Genomic DNA, 19,878 nt, shown 5'->3' on the forward strand with positions numbered 1-19,878 from the left:
TCAGAGCTGACACAAGCTAATACGAAAATGGAATTACTGTATTTTTCTGTGTATTTTTCATATTTTTGGGGACTCAAATTTAAGAAAATGGGGGGAGATGGCACAGAGTTGTTGAGCTTTATTTGGGGGGGGATTGCCAAATATCGCTCACCCGCACGCGCATCACAAAATCCGCTTCTCGTCTGTCCCCTCACCAGCAGAAGCTGCCAATTGCCCGCCCAATTGCCGCAGCATCAGCCAATCAATAACATGCCCAATAGCCGCTGACAGCCTCAGCAGCAACCAATCAAACGTCCACCCTATGCACTATCCATATATGAGACAACCCCCACTTTTTAGCATAATTTTTAAAGAAAAAAACCTAATCTTATACACGGAAAAGTACGGTATATCTGTGATGGCCCATTCACACATGCAAACCATCAAGTGATGAACATGCCAGGGTGAAGCAACCATCTATCACAACCTTTGCAGGGTATCCCAACCTTTTCAAAAAAGTGAAGTGAAGGTATCTAGGTTGTACTTGTCTGCCTCTGCTTGTGATGGCAAAAAAGATCAGGTATTTTATGAGGAGACTGAAATCTGGGGAGGACAACCAATTTACTGAAAACTGGAAAGAAAAGTGTTATGTACTGAGTTGAATAGGATCCAAACTGCAGCAGTCTGATTGGTCCTAGAACAATAGGATTCAGAATGCAGCAGTCAGATTGGTCCTAGAACAATGCAGCAATATGATTGGTTGGCAGGAACCACCCAATCATGCTCCAGATAGAAGTGAATCCACAACCTGATTGGCTTACAGTAGAATTCCGGAATTAGCCAATCATGTGCAGCCCATTGTGTAAATAATGTATATAAAGCAGATACCTTGAGGGGACATTCATTCATTCCTCCTCACCACTATGAGCTGAATAAAGAGCATGAAATCACTTTGCGACTCTGAGTATATTTCACTGGCGACGAGGATGGGATCCCGCTGAGCTGACTGCCACACACAGCACCGCAGCACCGCCACCTGCCGCACCGCTGCCTCGCACCGTGTATCCAGGCTTCAGCTCCGGGACACAAGGAACTCAGAATGGCAACCGACAGCAGCTTCTCGCCGTTCAACCCAGCATCTGGAGACTGGGAAGCGTATGCCTCCTGTTTCACCTTCCTCCTAGAAGCCAAAGGGGTCACCGATGAAGAAGACGCCAAGAAGAGGGCGATATTCTTCAGCGTCTGCGGAGAGGAGACGTTTGAAATCGCCCGGGCTCTCCTTGCACCCGAAGACGTCGCTACTGTTCCATACAAAACAATAATGGAACAGCTGAAGGGGCACTTTTCGCCACAGCCCTCTGTGGTGGCTCGTCGAAATGCCTTCTATGCAAAGCGGCAAGCCCCTGGGGAAACCATAACTGGGTTTGTGACCTCTCTCCGCCAAGCTGCCCGGTTCTGCAACTTCTCAGAGCTGGAGAACATGCTTCGTGACCGCCTCGTCGGTGGCCTGAAGGATGAGAAGCTGCAACGACGCCTCTACGCTAAGAAGGACCTAACGTTCCAGGTCGCTCTGGAGGAGGCCCTGGCAACGGAAGCTGCCGAGAGGTCGACGCAAGAGGCACGGCCGAGCCAGCCGTCCCAACCGAGGGTCCACCACGAAGACCTCACCGACGACTCAGGATCCAACAGGGAGGAGGTGCACCGAGTACAGCAGCGCACTCAAGCAGCCCACATACCACAGCTGCCTCGACGAGAAGCAGGGAACTGCGCAAGCTGTGGAGACAGTCACGAGAGGAGGACCTGCCGTTTCCGCAACGCAGAGTGCAGGCAGTGCAGAAAATTGGGACACATCGCCCGGGTGTGTCGAGCTCGGCCCACCTGACGCCAGGCATCAGATGACCAATCCAAGAGCCCCAGATCCCGGGGCCCAACACACCAAGGCAACTCGACGGAGCTCACGGACTTCCAGGTATACCAGTTGCCCCACCCCAACGTAGAGAAAATTTATGTAGAGGTACAGATAGAGGGGGCCCCATGCCGCATGGAGCTTGACACGGGTTCAACTCTATCCATAATCTCGGCAAGGACCCTAAGGAAACTGTGTCCTACTGGGGGTCCCAAACTCAGGCCGGCCCCATTCACCCTCCGGGACTTCCAGAAACGTAAGGTCCCCACAATGGGGGTGGGGACCTTCAGGGTGCAATACCGAGGGCGGACGCGGCAACTGGACTTGCTTGTGGTCAAGGGCCCCTACATTAGCTTACTGGGATTGGCATGGTTTGGACCACTGGGGCTAGCCGTCACCGGGGTGAACCACACGAGCTTACAAGTGGACGTGGACGCCATATGCAAGGAATTTCCGGGGGTTTTTGATGGGAAATTGGGACAGTATACGGGCCCCCCCATTGCTCTACAGCTTGACCCCGCAGTACGACCAGTCAGGCTCAAGGCCCGCCGGGTCCCGTTCGCCCTGAAACCCCGTATAGACGAGGAATTGGACCGACTCGTGGAGCAAGGCGTGCTGGAGCCGGTGCCTAATGCCCCCTGGGAAACCCCAATCGTCACACCCGTCAAGCCGAATGGTTCGGTCCGCATCTGCGCAGACTACAAATGTACCATAAACAAGGCCCTCACGGCCCATGCATACCCAGTGCCAGTGGTCAGCCATGTCCTTGCCACCCTGGCTGGGTCGAAAATTTTTGGCAAGCTGGACTTGGCCCAAGCATATCAACAACTGCCAGTAGATGAGGCCACAGCAGAGGCACAGACGATTGTGACGCACAGAGGAGCGTTCAGGGTAAAGCGGCTGCAATTCGGTGTCAGCGTGGCACCAGGCATATTCCAGAATCTAATGGACTCTCTCCTTAAAGGGATTCCTGGCGTCACCCCCTTCTTCAATGATGTGTTGATTGCCGGGCCCACACCAGAGGAGTTTGAGGACCGCCTCCGCACCGTTCTGCACCGTTTCCAGACGGCGGGTCTCAAGGTGAAGCGGGAAAAATGTCTACTAGGAGTGCCTCAGGTGGACTTTCTGGGATTTATGGTGGACGCAGAAGGGGTCCACCCGACTGGGGACAAGGTACGGGCCATTTGTGATGCCCCAGCGCCCAAGAACAAGACTGAACTTCAGGCCTTCTTGGGACTATTGAACTTTTACCATTCCTTCCTTCCCCACAAGGCGGCGGTAGCGGAGCCCCTACACAGACTCCTGGACAAGCGGGCCCCTTGGGTGTGGGGCCAGCGCCAGGAGGCCGCATTCCAGGCAGTCAAGGACTTGCTTGTCTCAAACTCGGTCTTGGCACACTTCGACGAGAGGCTGCCGGTGGTGCTAGCATGCGACGCCTCACCCTATGGCATTGGCGCTGTCCTGGGACACCAACTCCCGGATGGAAGAGAGGTACCGGTGGCATACTTTTCCCAGACACTCAACGCAACCGAGCGGAACTACTCGCAAATCGACAAGGAGGGTCTGGCAATCGTGAAGGGAGTAAAAAAATTCCATGATTTCTTGTACGGGCGGCCCTTCACCGTGGTGACTGACCACAAGCCCTTGCTTGGCTTGTTTGCCTCCGAAAAGCAGACCCCCCAAGTGCTGTCTCCTCGTGTCCTCAGGTGGTCAATTTTCCTTGCCAGCTACCAGTATGCACTGATTCACCGCCCTGGGAAGGCGATGGGCCATGCGGACGCCCTCAGCAGGCTACCACTACCGGAAACAGGCCCCGACCCAGCACCTGCACAAGAGGTTATGAGCCTGGAGCTGCTTCCCGACCGCCCCATTCAGGCACAAGAAGTTGCACACCATTCCAAGAAAGATAGGGTCATCTCCCGCGTCCTGGACTGGGTGTGGAGGGGATGGCCCAGCAGCAGCCCCGGGCCAGAATTCGCCGGCTACACAACCCGCAAACATGAACTGTCAGCCCACAAGGGGTGCCTGTTATGGGGAAGCAGGGTCGTTGTTCCCCAGCCCCTCCGCAAAAGGGTCCTCACAGCCCTACACGAGACACACCCAGGGGTAGTAAGAATGAAGGCCCTTGCCAGGAGTTATGTGTGGTGGCCGGGGATCGACGGAGAGATAGAGGCCTGGGTCAAACACTGCCAGGCCTGCCAAGAATCCCGCCCAGATCCCCCAAGGGCCCCAGTCCAGTCCTGGGAGTCCGCCCGAGCACCATGGTCACGCCTGCATGTGGACTTCGCTGGCCCCTTTCAGGGGAAAACATTCTTCATAGTGGTGGACTCCTACACCAAATGGCTGGAAGTCGCACTGGTACCGTCCACTTCTACGTCCGCAGCCATCCGGGTACTACGCAGGCTGTTTGCAACCCACGGGCTCCCTGACACTCTCGTCTCAGACAACGGGACTGCATTTACGTCAGGAGAATTCCAAACCTTCACAGCGCAGAACGCCATCCGCCACATCCGTTCGGCGCCATTCCACCCTGCCACCAATGGCCAAGCAGAACGCATGGTGCGGACCACCAAGGACACCCTTCGCCGCATGACGCAAGGGGATTGGGAGTACCGCCTTGCCACATTCCTCCTAGCACAACACAGCACCCCCAGCTCAACGACTGGCCGGAGCCCCGCTGAACTACTAATGGGTCGGCGCCTTGCAATCAGATTGGACCGCCTTCACCCCGATAGAGCTCAGGATGAGGTAGTGGTGGGGGAAGGCAGGAACCCCCGGACCTTCGAGGCCCAGGACCCAGTGTACGCAAAGAATTTTGGGGCAGGCCCAGCATGGGTACCCGCCACAGTCACCAGGGTCACTGGTCCCGTGTCGTACGAGGTGCTAACGGATGGGGGGCAATGCTGGCGCCGCCACTGCAACCAGATACGGCGACGATTCCCGGGAGAAAACCAGGAGGAGGAAAGGTCAGAGGAGTCCCAAGGGAACAGAGGGGCAGTGAGGCCCATAGAGCAGGAGGGGCCAGCAGGAGAGGCAGAATCAGTAAATACAGAGAGGACCCGCGAAGCCAAAAGGACACCGGAACCAGAACCACGACTGAGCGAGCCGGTTGCACCAGACCAGACAGGCCCATCACAGCCAGCATCCTTGGAACATGAGCCAGAACCTGAACCCCGGACCAGGGAACACCCCAGGCCGCAACGCACACGTAGGCCACCGGCGTACCTCGAGGACTATGAATACGACCTCCCGGGCAGGACTGGAACTTAGAGGGGAGGGGTGTTATGTACTGAGTTGAATAGGATCCAAACTGCAGCAGTCTGATTGGTCCTAGAACAATAGGATTCAGAATGCAGCAGTCAGATTGGTCCTAGAACAATGCAGCAATATGATTGGTTGGCAGGAACCACCCAATCATGCTCCAGATAGAAGTGAATCCACAACCTGATTGGCTTACAGTAGAATTCCGGAATTAGCCAATCATGTGCAGCCCATTGTGTAAATAATGTATATAAAGCAGATACCTTGAGGGGACATTCATTCATTCCTCCTCACCACTATGAGCTGAATAAAGAGCATGAAATCACTTTGCGACTCTGAGTATATTTCAAAAAGTATGCAGAATATCCTGGAGATAGTTTTCAATAGGATCAGGAATATCAATGTTGGTGATACTACCTCCATTTCAAACATATATATTTAGGTGCAGTTTCCTAGTTTCTAAGTTTTGTTAAACACAGCTTTCTTGATCCACCATTGAATTTTTGAAACAAGGACTTCAGAGCAAAAAGCTTTGGCAATAAATCAGCTCAAAGCAATAATATTTTTACAGAGTTTAAATTTTTCTGAACAATAAAAGTCCCAAAATAATTATTTGTGAAGTGTGTTTGAACTGCATATACGTTTCTTACGTTCCCAGAATAATAATTTGTAATTAAGTACTATAATGACTCCATAGATTGTAAATGAAAACGAGCATTTTAAAGATGGAAAACGCAAATTTTATGCGAGCTTTAAAAGTAAATTGGGCAATTAAAATAAATTAGTCATTTTTTTGGCAGTTACCTATTTAGTCAAACATCTATTTGTTACTACAAAGACTTACCAATACATGTATTATTTTTTTTTTTTACTTTTCTTACCTGAAGAAAGATAAAGATGCTTACAGCCCAGTCCTAACCATGTCTACGCAGACATATGTCCTATTAAATTCAATGGGTTTTACTCCCCCAAAAAAGTGAAGTTAGGATTGCAACCTTACTCATCACCCCCATCCAAGAAAAAATGTTGGGTGGCTATGAGATTTGGTTTTAAACTTTTCAGATAAGAAAAGGTTACATTTCTCATTTGTCCAATGGCATCTAGAGCTATTCAGACACTCAAGAGGAGCAGAAAAAAGTATCACTGCGGATGAAAACTACTGTATAGTTAAAGAAAACTTAGAATGGGAATAGATAATATGAGGGATGCACGGCACACCCACCTCTTTTTCTTGTCTCTTGCCCGTAACACAGAGAGGGGGGGGAAAGCATGTGACAAGATGTTACTGTGCTCCACATTTCCCCACCCTCTTAAGCAGCAGCAGCCAAATACTTGAGGATCCCGGCCCCTATGGTTGTAATTTGTGGGTAATCATTTAATTTTATCATGATTCTAATTCTTAAGCTGTATTTTAATCAATTGTTTTTTAATGTATTTGATATTTGATGTTAGCCGCCCTGAGCCCAGTCTTGGCCGGGGAGGGCGGGGTATAAATAAAAATTTACTTACTTGAAATTGAAATACTTTGTCACTTGTACAACTTGTATACAGTGAGATTACACGAGCACCCCCCACTCAGCTCTCTTAGTCTTAGTTCCCCTTGTTTACTGATGCACACCCACCAAACCCGAAAGTCAGTTGCCCTGTTGTTATCTTTTCATTCAGCAGCCTAACAGCCCATGGATAGAAGCTGTTCTTTACCCTGTTGGTGCGACTAATCATGTTTCTATATCTTCTGCCTGAGGGCAGGAGATCAAGAAAGTGCCCACCAGGGTGTGAATCATCCCTGAGAATTTTCCTCACTCTCCTGAGGCAACGTTCTTCCCCTATTTCACCCAGCGGATTCATGGGACAGCCCATAATATCTTGTGCTGTATTCACCACCCTCTGTAGGCACTTCCTATCAGATGATGTCAAACCAGCGTACCACACCGTGATGCAGTATGAAAGGACACTTTCTATTGTTGACCGGTAGAAGGAGATCATCAAATGATCTTACAATGATGTGTGAAGCAAGGATGGAGAAACCCATAGCAGGGTGGCATTAGGTCATGAGGCTTATTGTTCTTCATGTTATGGGGGGGGGGGAGGAAGAGATTCCCCCACCACTTACCTTTACCACCCCGTTTTCATGCATTGTGATGCAGTTGTTGGGATCCTCTGATAGCTGATAGAGGGCTTGTGCAGTAGCTCGATGAACTTCTGGGTCACTTGATTTCAGGTAACGTACTAAAGGGGCAACGGCTTTGGTGTCCCCAAAGGCGACCCTGTTACTTCCCCACATGCAGCAGCGAGAAATGGCCTCCGCTAAATGACGTCTTAGTTTGTCATTGTTCTAAGAAGGGAGGAAAAATAGGTCCGTTATTTAGTTAGCCTGGAAATGTATTCCTAGACTTTTAAATCAATGTTACCGTCATATGACAGCATTAGGAACGAATAAAAATGGAATGGATATTTCCATCCCTTTAAGCTAGGCCCCATTAGATGTTGTCACAGCGACATGGGAGCTACTTCGTATGATGAAATCTGATGTGGCGGTAGCACTGGCGGAGGAATGGGAGTGGGGGGAGCGGACCGCCCACAGCATCATTGGGGAGAGAGGTACCATCACGGCCGCCCCCCCAAACACGTGCCACGCACCCCACCGCGCCGGGTGGCACGTCCCCGCGGGTGGTGTGCCACACCCCCAGGACACATGCCACACCCCCTGGGACGTGTGCCAGCCACGCCCCCGCCTACTCTCTGCCCCCGGTGCCAGAGCATGCAACTTCGCCGCCGGGCGGTAGCTATCTGCACAGTGGAACCAGATTAGGCAGGGCCAATCATGGGAACTTCTGCTTCCAGGAAAATACTGTTTACATGAAATACAAGCCATGCTCCCTTGCAAAGCCATATGGCCGCTCTGTTGAGGTGTCTATTTTCTTATCTTAAAGCAATAGCTTCCTTAAACTGACTTGTAACATGGTAAATAGTGGATCTGTTATGTTAATATGCACTCTTTCAGTTTCAAATCAGTATCAATACACACACATGTGCAGGCTGGTGTGTACACTATGGGCTACTTATACATAATCTACAAACCATGAATTAGCGTAGGCATAGCCAGCTTGGCGGAGATCACCATATTGGCTACCCCTTGTTAAGGGCTTAATAGACAAGCCCCAGCAAATCCAAGCAAAGCATCAGACTCAGTCACACCCTTTCTCCTTCTCCCACACAGTCGGGACTTTAGTCAAGTTTACTTCTAGTTTCAAATCATATATGCTTTATACTACATGTAAACCAGGAATTCTTGTATAAATTCGAGAATGGTTAGTTGCTCAACAAGCCAACTTCATAGGTTATGAAGCTGGCTTCACTACCCATAGTTTGTTTTAACCCTGGTTCACAAAAAATGCTAAACCAATATTTTTTTTTGAAAATGGAAGTAAACTTGGCAAAAGTCCTCCTCTTGGTTTTGCAGGAGGATGAGAGTGAAAGGGGCAGTGTGTGAGCCAAATGCTTAGCTAAGGCTCACTGAGGCTTATCCACATAGTGCTAAACTGTGGTTAAGTGTTCTGTGCACATGAGCCTTATAAACGGATTTTTAAACCATGTATTAAAGTGAGTAAACAAGGAAGTATCATTTAAAAAAAATAAAATGAAGGCTAGGTAAATACATCATTTCAAGAACAAAATGCAGCACATAAAGTAATTGCATTTCTATGTCTAGTCTCTAGTCATCCTATGTTTCTTTGTAGTTTAAAGACACAAGGTCCTGGTCTTCTCAGCTGCTTCACAGAAAAGCCCATACCAAAGGCTTTAATTCTGGCCCTCTCAAAGTTTTCACTTTTAACAGAATCTCCTGGTTTTCTTTGTTTCCCCTTTCTTCCATTCTGTGATAAAGTGAGTACTTTCAGCAGCCACACTTAGGATGCCATCATGCAGCAGGTTTCAGTAAGCTAGCAATTGTTAAAACATATTACGAAAAATGCATTACTTACTGTATTTGCTAGTTTGGACAACAAAGGGACAACACCATGATCTGTTATAACAGCTAGATTCTCTTGATCTTTTGCTATGTTGGTTATAGCAGCACACACACTTGCCAGAACTTCTTTATTCTCTGATTTTAATAAGTTGACTATCAGCTCTAAGCCACCAACAAAGGAACGAACCATTTCACCAGCATCCTGAGTGAAAAACGAAACAAAACAATTTACTTAATTGGCTAAATCTCCACTTAATGTAAACAATGGTTCTATGAAAACGCAAGTTGCTTTTGCTCTTGTTTTTCCATTTTAGAGCTAATTTCACTGCCCGTTCTTTCTCTCAGTTTCCAAATGTGATTGTCCATTATGGGTTGGATCCAGGCTTAGTCATGCTGAGAGTAGACAACGGAAATTAAAGCTAGGATTTAAAGCTAAATCACGTTGATTTCAATGGACCTGTTGTTACCATGATTAAGGACTTAATCCAAGCACAGCCTGCAGTGGTCCAAACCTGATGGTTGGTTGAATATCAAATGTGTTCCTATGCACCTTTCACTATACAAATCCAAACCACAATTAATCAATATGAGCTGCATTGTAAAGTAACGTGAATCCTGAGATGTTGTCTGTGTTGTGTCAGGAATTATGTGAATATTGAGCAGCCTACTTGAGACATGCCCTCCTACAGAGAAATGTAAAATGTGAATGTACTAGAGGAGAATAAATATATTTAGCATCTATTCTTATCCCATGATCATGGTAGCAATTTCTCTAGTCACTGTAACCTCATGAATAACTGCAGAGTATATTTGTGGAGAGGTCCCTCAGTTACATATTACATTTCTTCATTTCTCAGAACTATTCTCATAATAATCCTAAATCAGGTTTCTCCCCGCACCCCTTCACAGTCTAGGCTGGGGGGAAAACCCCTCATTACAGATGTGTACAAGAGCAACAGTGAAGAATAAACAAACTTTCCCAAGGTCACATCAAAAGTCAGTTTTTGAGTGAGTCCCAGAGATACTAGAGCCCTATGCACTGGAATCTTTGGGGTGCTGTGGACCATGTGATTTGCAGGACCAGATCATCATTGCTTGTTGATTTTAATATCAACATTCCTTGACATATATATTGGTCTGCCAAAATACTGAAGTTTGAGACCTCTTTCAGTTCTCGGAACGAGACTCTCTTCTGAGTTTGAAGTACTGTAAACTAAATGCTGCTTTGAAAAGGCACCGTGTTTATAAATATTCTACCCTCATAGATAAAAGCTTCCCAATAAAAAAACAACACAGTAGTATTTTCCTTTTAGAATATCTTAGAAAGCTTAAGATGTCAAAGCCAATTTATCAACTCTGGCTACTTTTGCCCAAAAATGTGATGGTGTGGTTGAGCAAATAAACTTGAGTTACCAAGAGTCCTCTGTGGACTCCATTTCCTTCTGGAGACCTGTCCCTGTCCCGTTCCATGGTTTGCCATTTTGCAGCACACCCAACTTTACCGGAGGGCAGGAAGGAGGAGAAGGTTCAGTTTGCCTCTTTTGCATTTCATAAAGTATCATTATATGAGAAAGGAAAACTAACGGCATAACGTAAGAGATAAACACATGAGGCAAGCGTCTTGGCAAATAACTATATAAGGATGGCCAACTTTGATTACTGCGGGGAGTGGGGCACACAGTTCTACAGACAGGAGTCTGGTGGGCCAGAAGTGTTTTCTGCCATATTAGGTGACCCCTTCATGAGTGGTCCAGCTCCATAATGAAGTTTAGTGGCTATCTGTAAAGATCCTCTTGCCATAAAGATGCCTCAGATTGCTATTCTCCTTGCCAACTCAATGCACCTTCCAAACTTATCAAATCGGTACTGCTATCTCATTCAGCCAAATTAACCTGAGGTTTTGCAACATGAAGAAGGAAAGCATGCCTTCTTGGCTTTGCTGGCTATGGGAACACACTGAAACACCCTAAACGGCTTTGCAAAGGTAACTCGATAATCCATGGGTAGGCAAACTAAGGCCCGGGGACTGGATCTGGCCCAATCGCCTTCTAAATCTGGTCCGCGGATGGTCCGGGAATCAGTGTGTTTTTACATGAGTAGTGTTATGTATTGAAGTTCTCACCCTGGCCACCAGGAGTATTGTGTATGTAGTTTTCACTCAGGTCCACGTCAGTTATTTTAGGCGGGAAACCCTGGGTTGTTGTTGCTACAATGTTGACAGCCGGCTGCCTATCAAAGCAGGCCGGCTGAGCTGTTTGCTGTTCAGTTCTGTGACAGCTTACAAATAAAGAGCTGCTTTGGAGAAATCGCTGTGTCGTCTGCTATGTCTACCCACTATTCAACAAGTAGAATGTGTGCTTTTATTTAAAATGCATCTCTGGGTTACTTGTGGGGCCTAGGAATTTGTTCACCCCCCCAAAAAAAATATAGCCCCCCCAAGGTCTGAGGGACAGTGGACCGGCCCCCTGCTGAAAAAGTTTGCTGACTAATCCCTGGGCTAATCCCATGCTGCAGACTACTGGGGAACTGAGCAGGGTGTCACTCAGAGACGCACACTAGGGAAAACAGGCACTCCTGGTTGGCTGGCACTCTGGCAAAACTGCCCCCTCCCCGGCAAGGCCAATGGCATCATTCATGCTATATAGAGATGCTGCATGGTTAAATGCCTTCAAGTAATATGGAGAAGGTAGCACATTGTCTGTCTCCTATGTGTGCTCAGAGCACAGTGCAGAACTTCTCTTCCCATTCCTATTTTATTCACAGTTCTATGTGCTGAAATATGAATGGACTGGGAGAAACATAGCGGTAAACAAGCATAGCCTCAGAAACAATTGTTTTTCATTCTTTTGTAAGAAAAATACTCAACATTAAGGGGGAAATCACACTAACTTTCTCACTGAAATACGGAAAATAATAATGGTAATATGAAGAAAAGTTTTTGCATGTAGAAGTTGAGGTCGGCTCAAGAGACCGTTACCCACAATTAAAAGTGTCTAAATCATTTTTTGATCCTATCTGTCTTTGTTTAGGATCAACAGAGCAACCATGCTTGAAACAAGGAAAACTTTGTAATTTCTGAATGTTTCTTATGTTTACATTATTCAGCATAGGGAATAAAGGAGTATCTTGACTACAAAATGACTTTCCAATATCAACAGAGCTCAGAACACTTTTCACTGCAATTCTTCATAATTATTTGCTTTGATTGGCTAATGCACTTCCACTCTGTCACAGCAATTACTTCTACCGTTATGGTTTGTAGCTATTGAATTAACCAGCTAATTAATCTAAATCTACTTCTGTTATGGTGATTCTGTTGCCTGCTTGGCCGCTCTTCTCTCTCTCTCTCTTTAATAAAACATATTAAAATAAATGTTTCAATTTTATATATATACCCTACCACTACAAAATAACATTAGTCACCACCAAGCAAAGTAACATTGCTTGCCATAATACACAGAAATGCTCTGCTGGGCTAACACAACCCTCCCTCCCTCTATGCACCAATATAAGCAGCTCAGGTATATCAGGACTTAACTGCTTCTAATGAGGAAGGGAGGGAAGATTTTCACATATAGGGTACAGGTCACATACTTTTGTGACCTGTACCATAGCATAAAACTAAATCATCTGCCTTAGCTTTAGTATTCAGAAATTTTCAACTCCATCCTGCAACATCCTTGCTTTCTGTTTAATCCTGCAGCCCTGTACATTCAAGGTTTTGGGGATTATCCATTCGATAGTGTCCTACAAAATCATAAATATAGCCTACCAGAGTCAACACATTCTCCCATAAGGATCAAAAGCATTTTGACTACCTAGTGTAAGAGGAAGGAATAGAATGTCTCAGCTTGCTCTTCACTGACTCCAGTGGTTTAACACCTCTGATCTGTTGCATTGTTTAGAATTTGGATGAAAACCAGAATTTATAGGCTATTCTTGTTTTCAAAGAATCATGTTTTGTTTCAATCCCAGTTAAATTATGAAGTGTAAAGAAGAGCTTCGTTTTCCCCCTTTCGTTATCAGTACATCTAAATCCAGCATTTCATAGTCTGAGAGTCTATTTTGCAATTGACAATCACAGCTTTTTGCATCTATAGTTCAATACTACCACCCTTTTTACTGAACTATATGTTTGGTGTGAATTTTTAAAATATTGCTCTTGCTTGGGGATGATACACTTGTCTCTTGGAGGAGAGGTATTTGGGCATTGGGTGGTTATTGCTTCTCCTGGTATGAGAGAAGCTTAATGCAAAGTTTTGAGTTGCTGGCATATAATGCTAGCTAGGTTATACAAATTGAATAACATCTCTGATCCAAAATGTGGGAAGGGCTGTAGGCAAGTCTTGATATGCTGCAAGTTACGATAGTGTATATAATGTAATCCAATGTTGTTGGAAGTTTGCTATCAAAGCAATTTAGTAACATCGTGGAATTAAGATCAATATGGTATTAATCTCTAGCTTTAATATATGTTTTAAGAAACCCCCATTTTAGCAGCGTAAACTTTGGCTGCCTTGTTTACCATGGCTAAAATTTTGATAGGCAATGGAAGGATTCCAAAGTTTCAGAAAGCAGTGGCTTTTAAAATAACAGGGGCTCTTACAGGAGCTAGGAGATGGTATTTCAAAAAGATGACAACTTAACAGAAGAAGTATCCTTTTGGGTAGGTTAAAAGAGATGCTCTCTGCAAGTCTTAATTGCAATTATCAGTACAATCTTTTGCAGAAGTTTGTCCTATTAGGAGCATTGGAACTTAGTTCCAGGCGACTATGCTGCCTATATGGATGTTGTTGTTGTTATTTGTTGAATTTATATACTGGTCATCTTCCAAAGATCGCAGGGAGGTTTACAACATAAAAGCACAAAATCCATAACATAATAATGTTCCATTTGCTCATGCAAAGATATCCATAAAAGTTTCTTGCTGCGACTGGTTTTAAGTCATTTAAAAAATAAATATATATTTTAACAGCAATGGATACATATGAAAAAGGATGGCTTTATAGGTCTTCATAGCCAGGTATGTATACCAGGGGCCACATTCACCACTGGCAAGTTCTCCAAGAGTCATACACCAGTGGACCCACTGCCTCTTTTGCATACACACGTGCCCCGCGCAATCACACTGGCAGACTACATCATAATACACTACATGCACAAAAAGAAAGATGGGGGCTGGATGACCTCTTGAAATGGCTTGATGGGTATGATTTGGCCCATGGGCCACAAGTGATGTGTATCAAAGGCTTTTCATACATGTGTGGCAGATTAATGACCAACAACTATGTAGCTTTTTATAGCCTGTATCTCGTTGATCAAACTGTAGTCTCTGCCAATGGCTTATGATGCAAACAAAACCAGGCAGAGGGCTATCTTGGTAGGGGCACCCGCCCTGTGGAACGCCATCCCATCAGATGTCAAGGAAATAGACAACTAACTGACTTTTAGAAGACATCTGAAGGCAGCCCTGTTTAGAGAAAGTTTTTAATGTTTGATATTCTATTATTCTGTTGGGAACCACTCAGAGTGGCTGAGAAAACCCAGCCAGATTGGCGGGGTATAAATAAATTTTATTATTATTATTATTATTATTATTATTATTATTATTATTATTAAAAATGCTTTACCTATTCAAGTACTGTTGAGTTTGGTGTTTAGTAGTATTTTAATAATAATAATTTTATTATTTATACCCAGCCCATCTCCCCTCCCAGCAGAATAGTAAAACCACAATAAAACATCAAACATTAAAAACTTCCCTAAACAGGGCTGCCTTCAGATGTTTCCTAAATGCTATACAATTACTCCTCTCCTTAGCATCCGTTGGGAGGGCATGCCACAGGGTGGGCGCCACTACCGAGAAAGCCTGTTTCTGGTTTTGGTATTGCTGTAACTGATGAACAAATATATTAACTTGTTTAATTTGTGGAACAACTTTCTGTTATTTACTTATTTAGGAAACTCTCTTTGATCTTAGTTTCAGCCGCTGATGGTGTGTGTGTGTATACACATAAACTTTCCAGGTCTTGTTCTTTTCTGGGCTTGTTTCTAGAAGTTGAACGGAATCCATTCCGGAAGTCTGTTCAACTTCCAAAACATTCAGAAACCAAAGCGCGGCTTCTGATTAGCTGCAGGAAGGTCCTGTAGCCAATCAGAAGCCACAGAAGCCCTGTCAGACATTCAGGTTCCAAAGAACGTTCGCAAACTGGAACACTCACTTCTGGGTTTGTGGCGTTCGGGAGCCAAAGCGTTCAATTCACAAGGCGTTCAGGATCCAATTGTACCCTGCTAGATCCCCTTCCCCCCTGTAAAATGCATAGGGAAAGATCATTGCTTTCCCTTATTTGAGGGAACTGCCAGTGGCTTTGTACAATCAGCAGCCATCCCACCAATTCCTACTAACAATCAACTTAGTAAAATACTTAGAAAATATTTTCTCACCTTTGCATTTTCAATGCAAGGACAAATAGCCCAGGCTGCACTCGCCTGAACATCTGGATGAGGGTTTTTCAGTAAAGACCATAACAAACGAACACCATCCAAACGATCAATTATCCTAGTAAAGAGAGGCATTGAAAATATCAACTGAAATAATACTTAATATTCTATTTATTAGATGGTTATTGCTCAAGACCCATGTGTCACTTTTATCATTGAAACATGCCAACATCGTTTATAAAGCGTATCTGTAGAAATGTGGTTTTGAACAAGATACACTTTCTCATTGAATCCTCTACATTCCCCCGCCCCGCCCCCAGCACTTTACCTTAAAATTCTTTTCTAAAAAGTATAAAATAAAATAAACGGCATTATATAGCTAGGACCCTTGTAAACTTTAAAAATGAGCCACATGACTTTTTTAACAAGCTGCATGCAAAGTCGAACCAAAATTCAAACATACTAGTTTCTTTCATATAGCAACAAATACTTTCCAAAACAAATATTTATGCCAAAAAACTATGTACTTAACTCTATATTGAGTCTATGTTTAATTTATTTACCTTGCTGTATGACATATTTTAAATTTCTATGTTGCTAACCTAACATTTGGAATTAAAATGGGTCACACCACAGTGCACCCTTTGTTGGGCATGAATAACGTGCAACTTGTTTCCTATGTGCTCCCTACCGACGAGACTAACACTGAATACCGTGTTATAATTGCTTAAACATACTGTAATCAAAGTATCTTCATGTCTAGCTGAAAAATGAATTATCATCAGAGTCATCTTTAAACCATCTGTCTTATGTTTATATATCAATCAGTCTAGGGGATCATAACTTCATATTAAAGTCCACCGAGTACTTTAAAACGAAGAGGAAGACCAAACAAAACTTAATATCCTTTACAAACATGGCTTTGTTCAGGAAGATATGTAAAACTCAAAGCAGATGAAGTGAAGATAAAGACAATCAGGCATACTTTGATTTATAACCTCAAATGTTTAATTCTACACAGTTTGTCCACATCTTTAATTGTGAATACATTATTTTGGAAATAAAATAAAATACAGATTTTTACCCATGTAAAAAAATCAAGCAAGAACATCTAATTTCTGTTCATTATGTAAAATGAGTTTGCCAGGAATGAAAAGTAAGTAGAAAATCAGGCCAGTACGTAATCATACAATTATTTTGATTCAGACAGAATGATTTAGGACACGAACTCTCTGTCTAAAGTAAGTACAGCTTTATTTAAATTGATGCAACCTGGTTATATAATTTTGCTTCCAGCATCCAGGTATTTTGGAGAGGAGCAAGGACAATGTGAAATGTTAAAACAAGGCAGGCCGATTTACATGGCCAGTACAAAGAACAGCAACTTCAAAAAACACAGAGGAAATCCAAGTTTAGACCACAAAGCGGTGATAAAATGACAATACAGTACACACAAGAACATATAAAAGGGTTATGCTAATCCTTCTCTGCAGAGGCGGTTTTAGGGTACCACAACCAGTGCAGTTGCACCACAACAATGCTGTAGAACAGATCGCGAGAGGAGTGCTAAATTTCAGCATTATACAGGGCATTACTGAAATTTGAGAGCCCAAAGTCCACCACTGTCCTCTGACATGTTTAGCAAGGGGTGGATTTCTCCTCCTCATATGACTGTGGAATGGAGATGCCTATGCAGAGGGAAAACACCAGGGCACAAATGTTTGGGGCATCAGGTTGGGAGGAGGCTCCACCCACTATAATAGGTGCTGCCACCCCCTCTTCACCTGTCTGTCTGTCTTCTCAGAACTGCCTGCTTCTTGGCCTATACCAGGTACACTTGCCTTCACGTAGCCAGTTGGCAGTTTCTACTAGTTGGCTAGATTTCCATCACCTGCTTTTCTAACGTGCTGTTTTCTGCCTGTTGAAGATCTGATATTTATAAAGCTGTGGCCCATTAACCCCAAAGCATGTGTCTTCATCCATGTGTCGAACAGGAAATGTGGCTTCCATACTGAGTTTTCCATATTGAGTTTTCTGTTTTGAGGCTTCCAGTCTGAGTTTTCGGTTTTCAAACATTTCACAACTCGAACGGTCTTCCAGAACAGATTACGTTCAAAAACCGAGGTTCCATTGTATATCTAGGTAACTTTAAAATCAAACTTACCTCTATTGATTTTAGAACTATAATCAGAGTATTGAAGGAAACCAGTATTTTATCATCATCTGTAGAACACTTAAAAACAGTGCCTCTTACTGCTTCTCATATCAATCCCCAAGAAGCTGGCCATTAGAAATCACAGATTAACAGTTAGAAAACTTTAGCTTGACAAACCATAATAGTAAAAGGATCAAGACCACCCAATGAATCCATGCTTTACTATGGAGTCAAGAGCATTATCTTTTGAAACACCATCTGGGGCACTCTGCTTGCCTTCAAAATACCAGTTAACACCATTGCTATGGCTGCTGTAACGTTATACTGCCTTGAACTTGTCTTCCTTTCTGCACACATTTTCTGCCTCCATCATCTGAACTCGTCTATCTATACTTGGTTGGCCTTGATAGCTCCAGACCCCCATGTACTAGACTGTTTGATCCTGCAACAAAGGTATCACACATTGTCACACTAACTCATAGCAGTACAAGCATCAGGGGACAAAGCATTCCCTTGCAATGGTGCTGAAAGGTGAGCCGGGTTCGTGTCTCCGCTCCTCCACATGCAACTGCTGGGTGACCTTGGGCTAGTCACACTTCTTTGAAGTCTCTCAGCCCCACTCACCTCACAGAGTGTTTGTTGTGGGGGAGGAAAGGAAAAGAAGATTCTTAGCTGCTTTGAGGCTCCTTGGGGTAGTGATAAAGCGGGATATCAAATCCAAACTACTCTTCTTCTTCTTCTGTGCTCTCGTGTCTCCAGGGCTAAGTCAATTAGCCGTAAAATGAAAAAAGAAGCTTTATAAAAGTAAATGCACAAAACCAAAACACACTCCTAGGAAGAGCTTCCAACTTGGAACTGGTTCTGTGGCCTTAACATGAATGAGATATTGGAGAGCTTTTTTGATTCTTCATTGTTTCTTTGGTTTGCTTGACGGAAAGGAGAAGCCAATCCAAGGAGATAAAAGATAATTCTGGGGATTAGCATTCTGTCATCATTTGCAGAGCTCATGCGTGCACCTCTGCCTCTCATTCTCGCTTTGTTTATTTTTAAATTTTTATTCAGTTTAACAAAAATTACATATATTTGCAAAGCAAATTAACAAAAAAAAGGATAAATTGAAAGCGTAACATTCATAATTTGGTATGTCTTACATAATTTCAAATAAGTATTTTGGATCATGTGAAAAATATGCTTTGTTATGCCACCATTCAGTAATCATTTCTCAATTATGTCCACATCTCTTTTGCTTCAGATCTCTGCAAACTCTGAAAGGTTTCTTTTGCTGGTATTGGGGGGGGGGGCATTGAGAGAAGGAAGAAAGCTTCTTCCCAGAGAGCTGCTGAATTCTGGAACTGCTCTTCAACCTTGGAAGAATGGCAGTTTTACTTCTCCTGCTATAGTCAACATAGGAAAAGAGAGATGGGAGGAATTGTTTTGAGGTAGAATGCTTCTTGCCTTCATTTTTGGCAGGAACAAGTTTTGACCAATACAGACTGAGAGGCTCTCTCCACAGCTTCTGGTGAAATTGCTTCAGCCTAGACATCTTCTCTCCAGTGGCAGGAGGCTTCCACTTCTATGGCATCCGGAGAACTGTCTGTTAAGAAGGCTGTAATTAAATGAACTCGCTTGAGTCTGTGATTCACAGGGGATAGTAGGAAAGGGCAACCAACTCACTGGGTCCACATGAAGGTGGGTCTCATGAAAGCTTCTCTCACTGGGCTCTGAGAAGCCTTAGGGGTGGCTGGGTGTGGGCAGCCTTGCTTCCTGCTGATCAGCTTGACTGGCTGTTGTTACTATAGTTGATAACTTGGACTACTTAGCAAGACTCTTGGGAAACGTAGGAAGAGTTTGCATCGCATGTCCAAGCTGCTACTTCTGTGGGGCTGTTGGTTTGAGTCTCCAAGATGGAGACATATATCATGTCCAACTGGTTAGGCAGGATTTAACATCTTGAACAAACAAATATTTGATGTAATATATTTAATAGGGATGGGGTGATTTTTATGGGGGGGGGGGGAGTTTCTCTACCTGCCTGCCTGCTTCCTGGAAACCTGTTCAAGCTGTTTGTCTGCTTCTGATCTATTTGTCAATCTGAATCATCTGACCTCCTTACCTGCCATTTGTACTTCTTAAGAGCTGGATCTATTCCGATCACAATTCTCCTCA

At 44.4% G+C, this 19,878-nt stretch overlaps 1 protein-coding gene across 1 annotated transcript in view; it reads right to left on the reverse strand.

The window, feature by feature from the left end:
• ODAD2 (outer dynein arm docking complex subunit 2) overlaps positions 1 to 19,878 on the reverse strand; it is a 158,348-nt gene that overhangs the window by 94,439 nt on the left and 44,031 nt on the right. The window contains exons 17-19 of the mRNA XM_083580125.1: positions 15,561 to 15,675; positions 9,130 to 9,318; positions 7,260 to 7,481 (exon numbers count right to left, since the gene is read on the reverse strand). Coding sequence (XP_083436251.1) covers positions 7,260 to 7,481; positions 9,130 to 9,318; positions 15,561 to 15,675 — 526 coding nt within the window. The remainder of the gene's footprint in view (positions 1 to 7,259; positions 7,482 to 9,129; positions 9,319 to 15,560; positions 15,676 to 19,878) is intronic.

The sequence above is a fragment of the Podarcis filfolensis genome, assembly GCF_964270895.1.
Source record: "Podarcis filfolensis genome assembly, chromosome: 12".
Taxonomy (NCBI): domain Eukaryota; kingdom Metazoa; phylum Chordata; class Lepidosauria; order Squamata; family Lacertidae; genus Podarcis; species Podarcis filfolensis.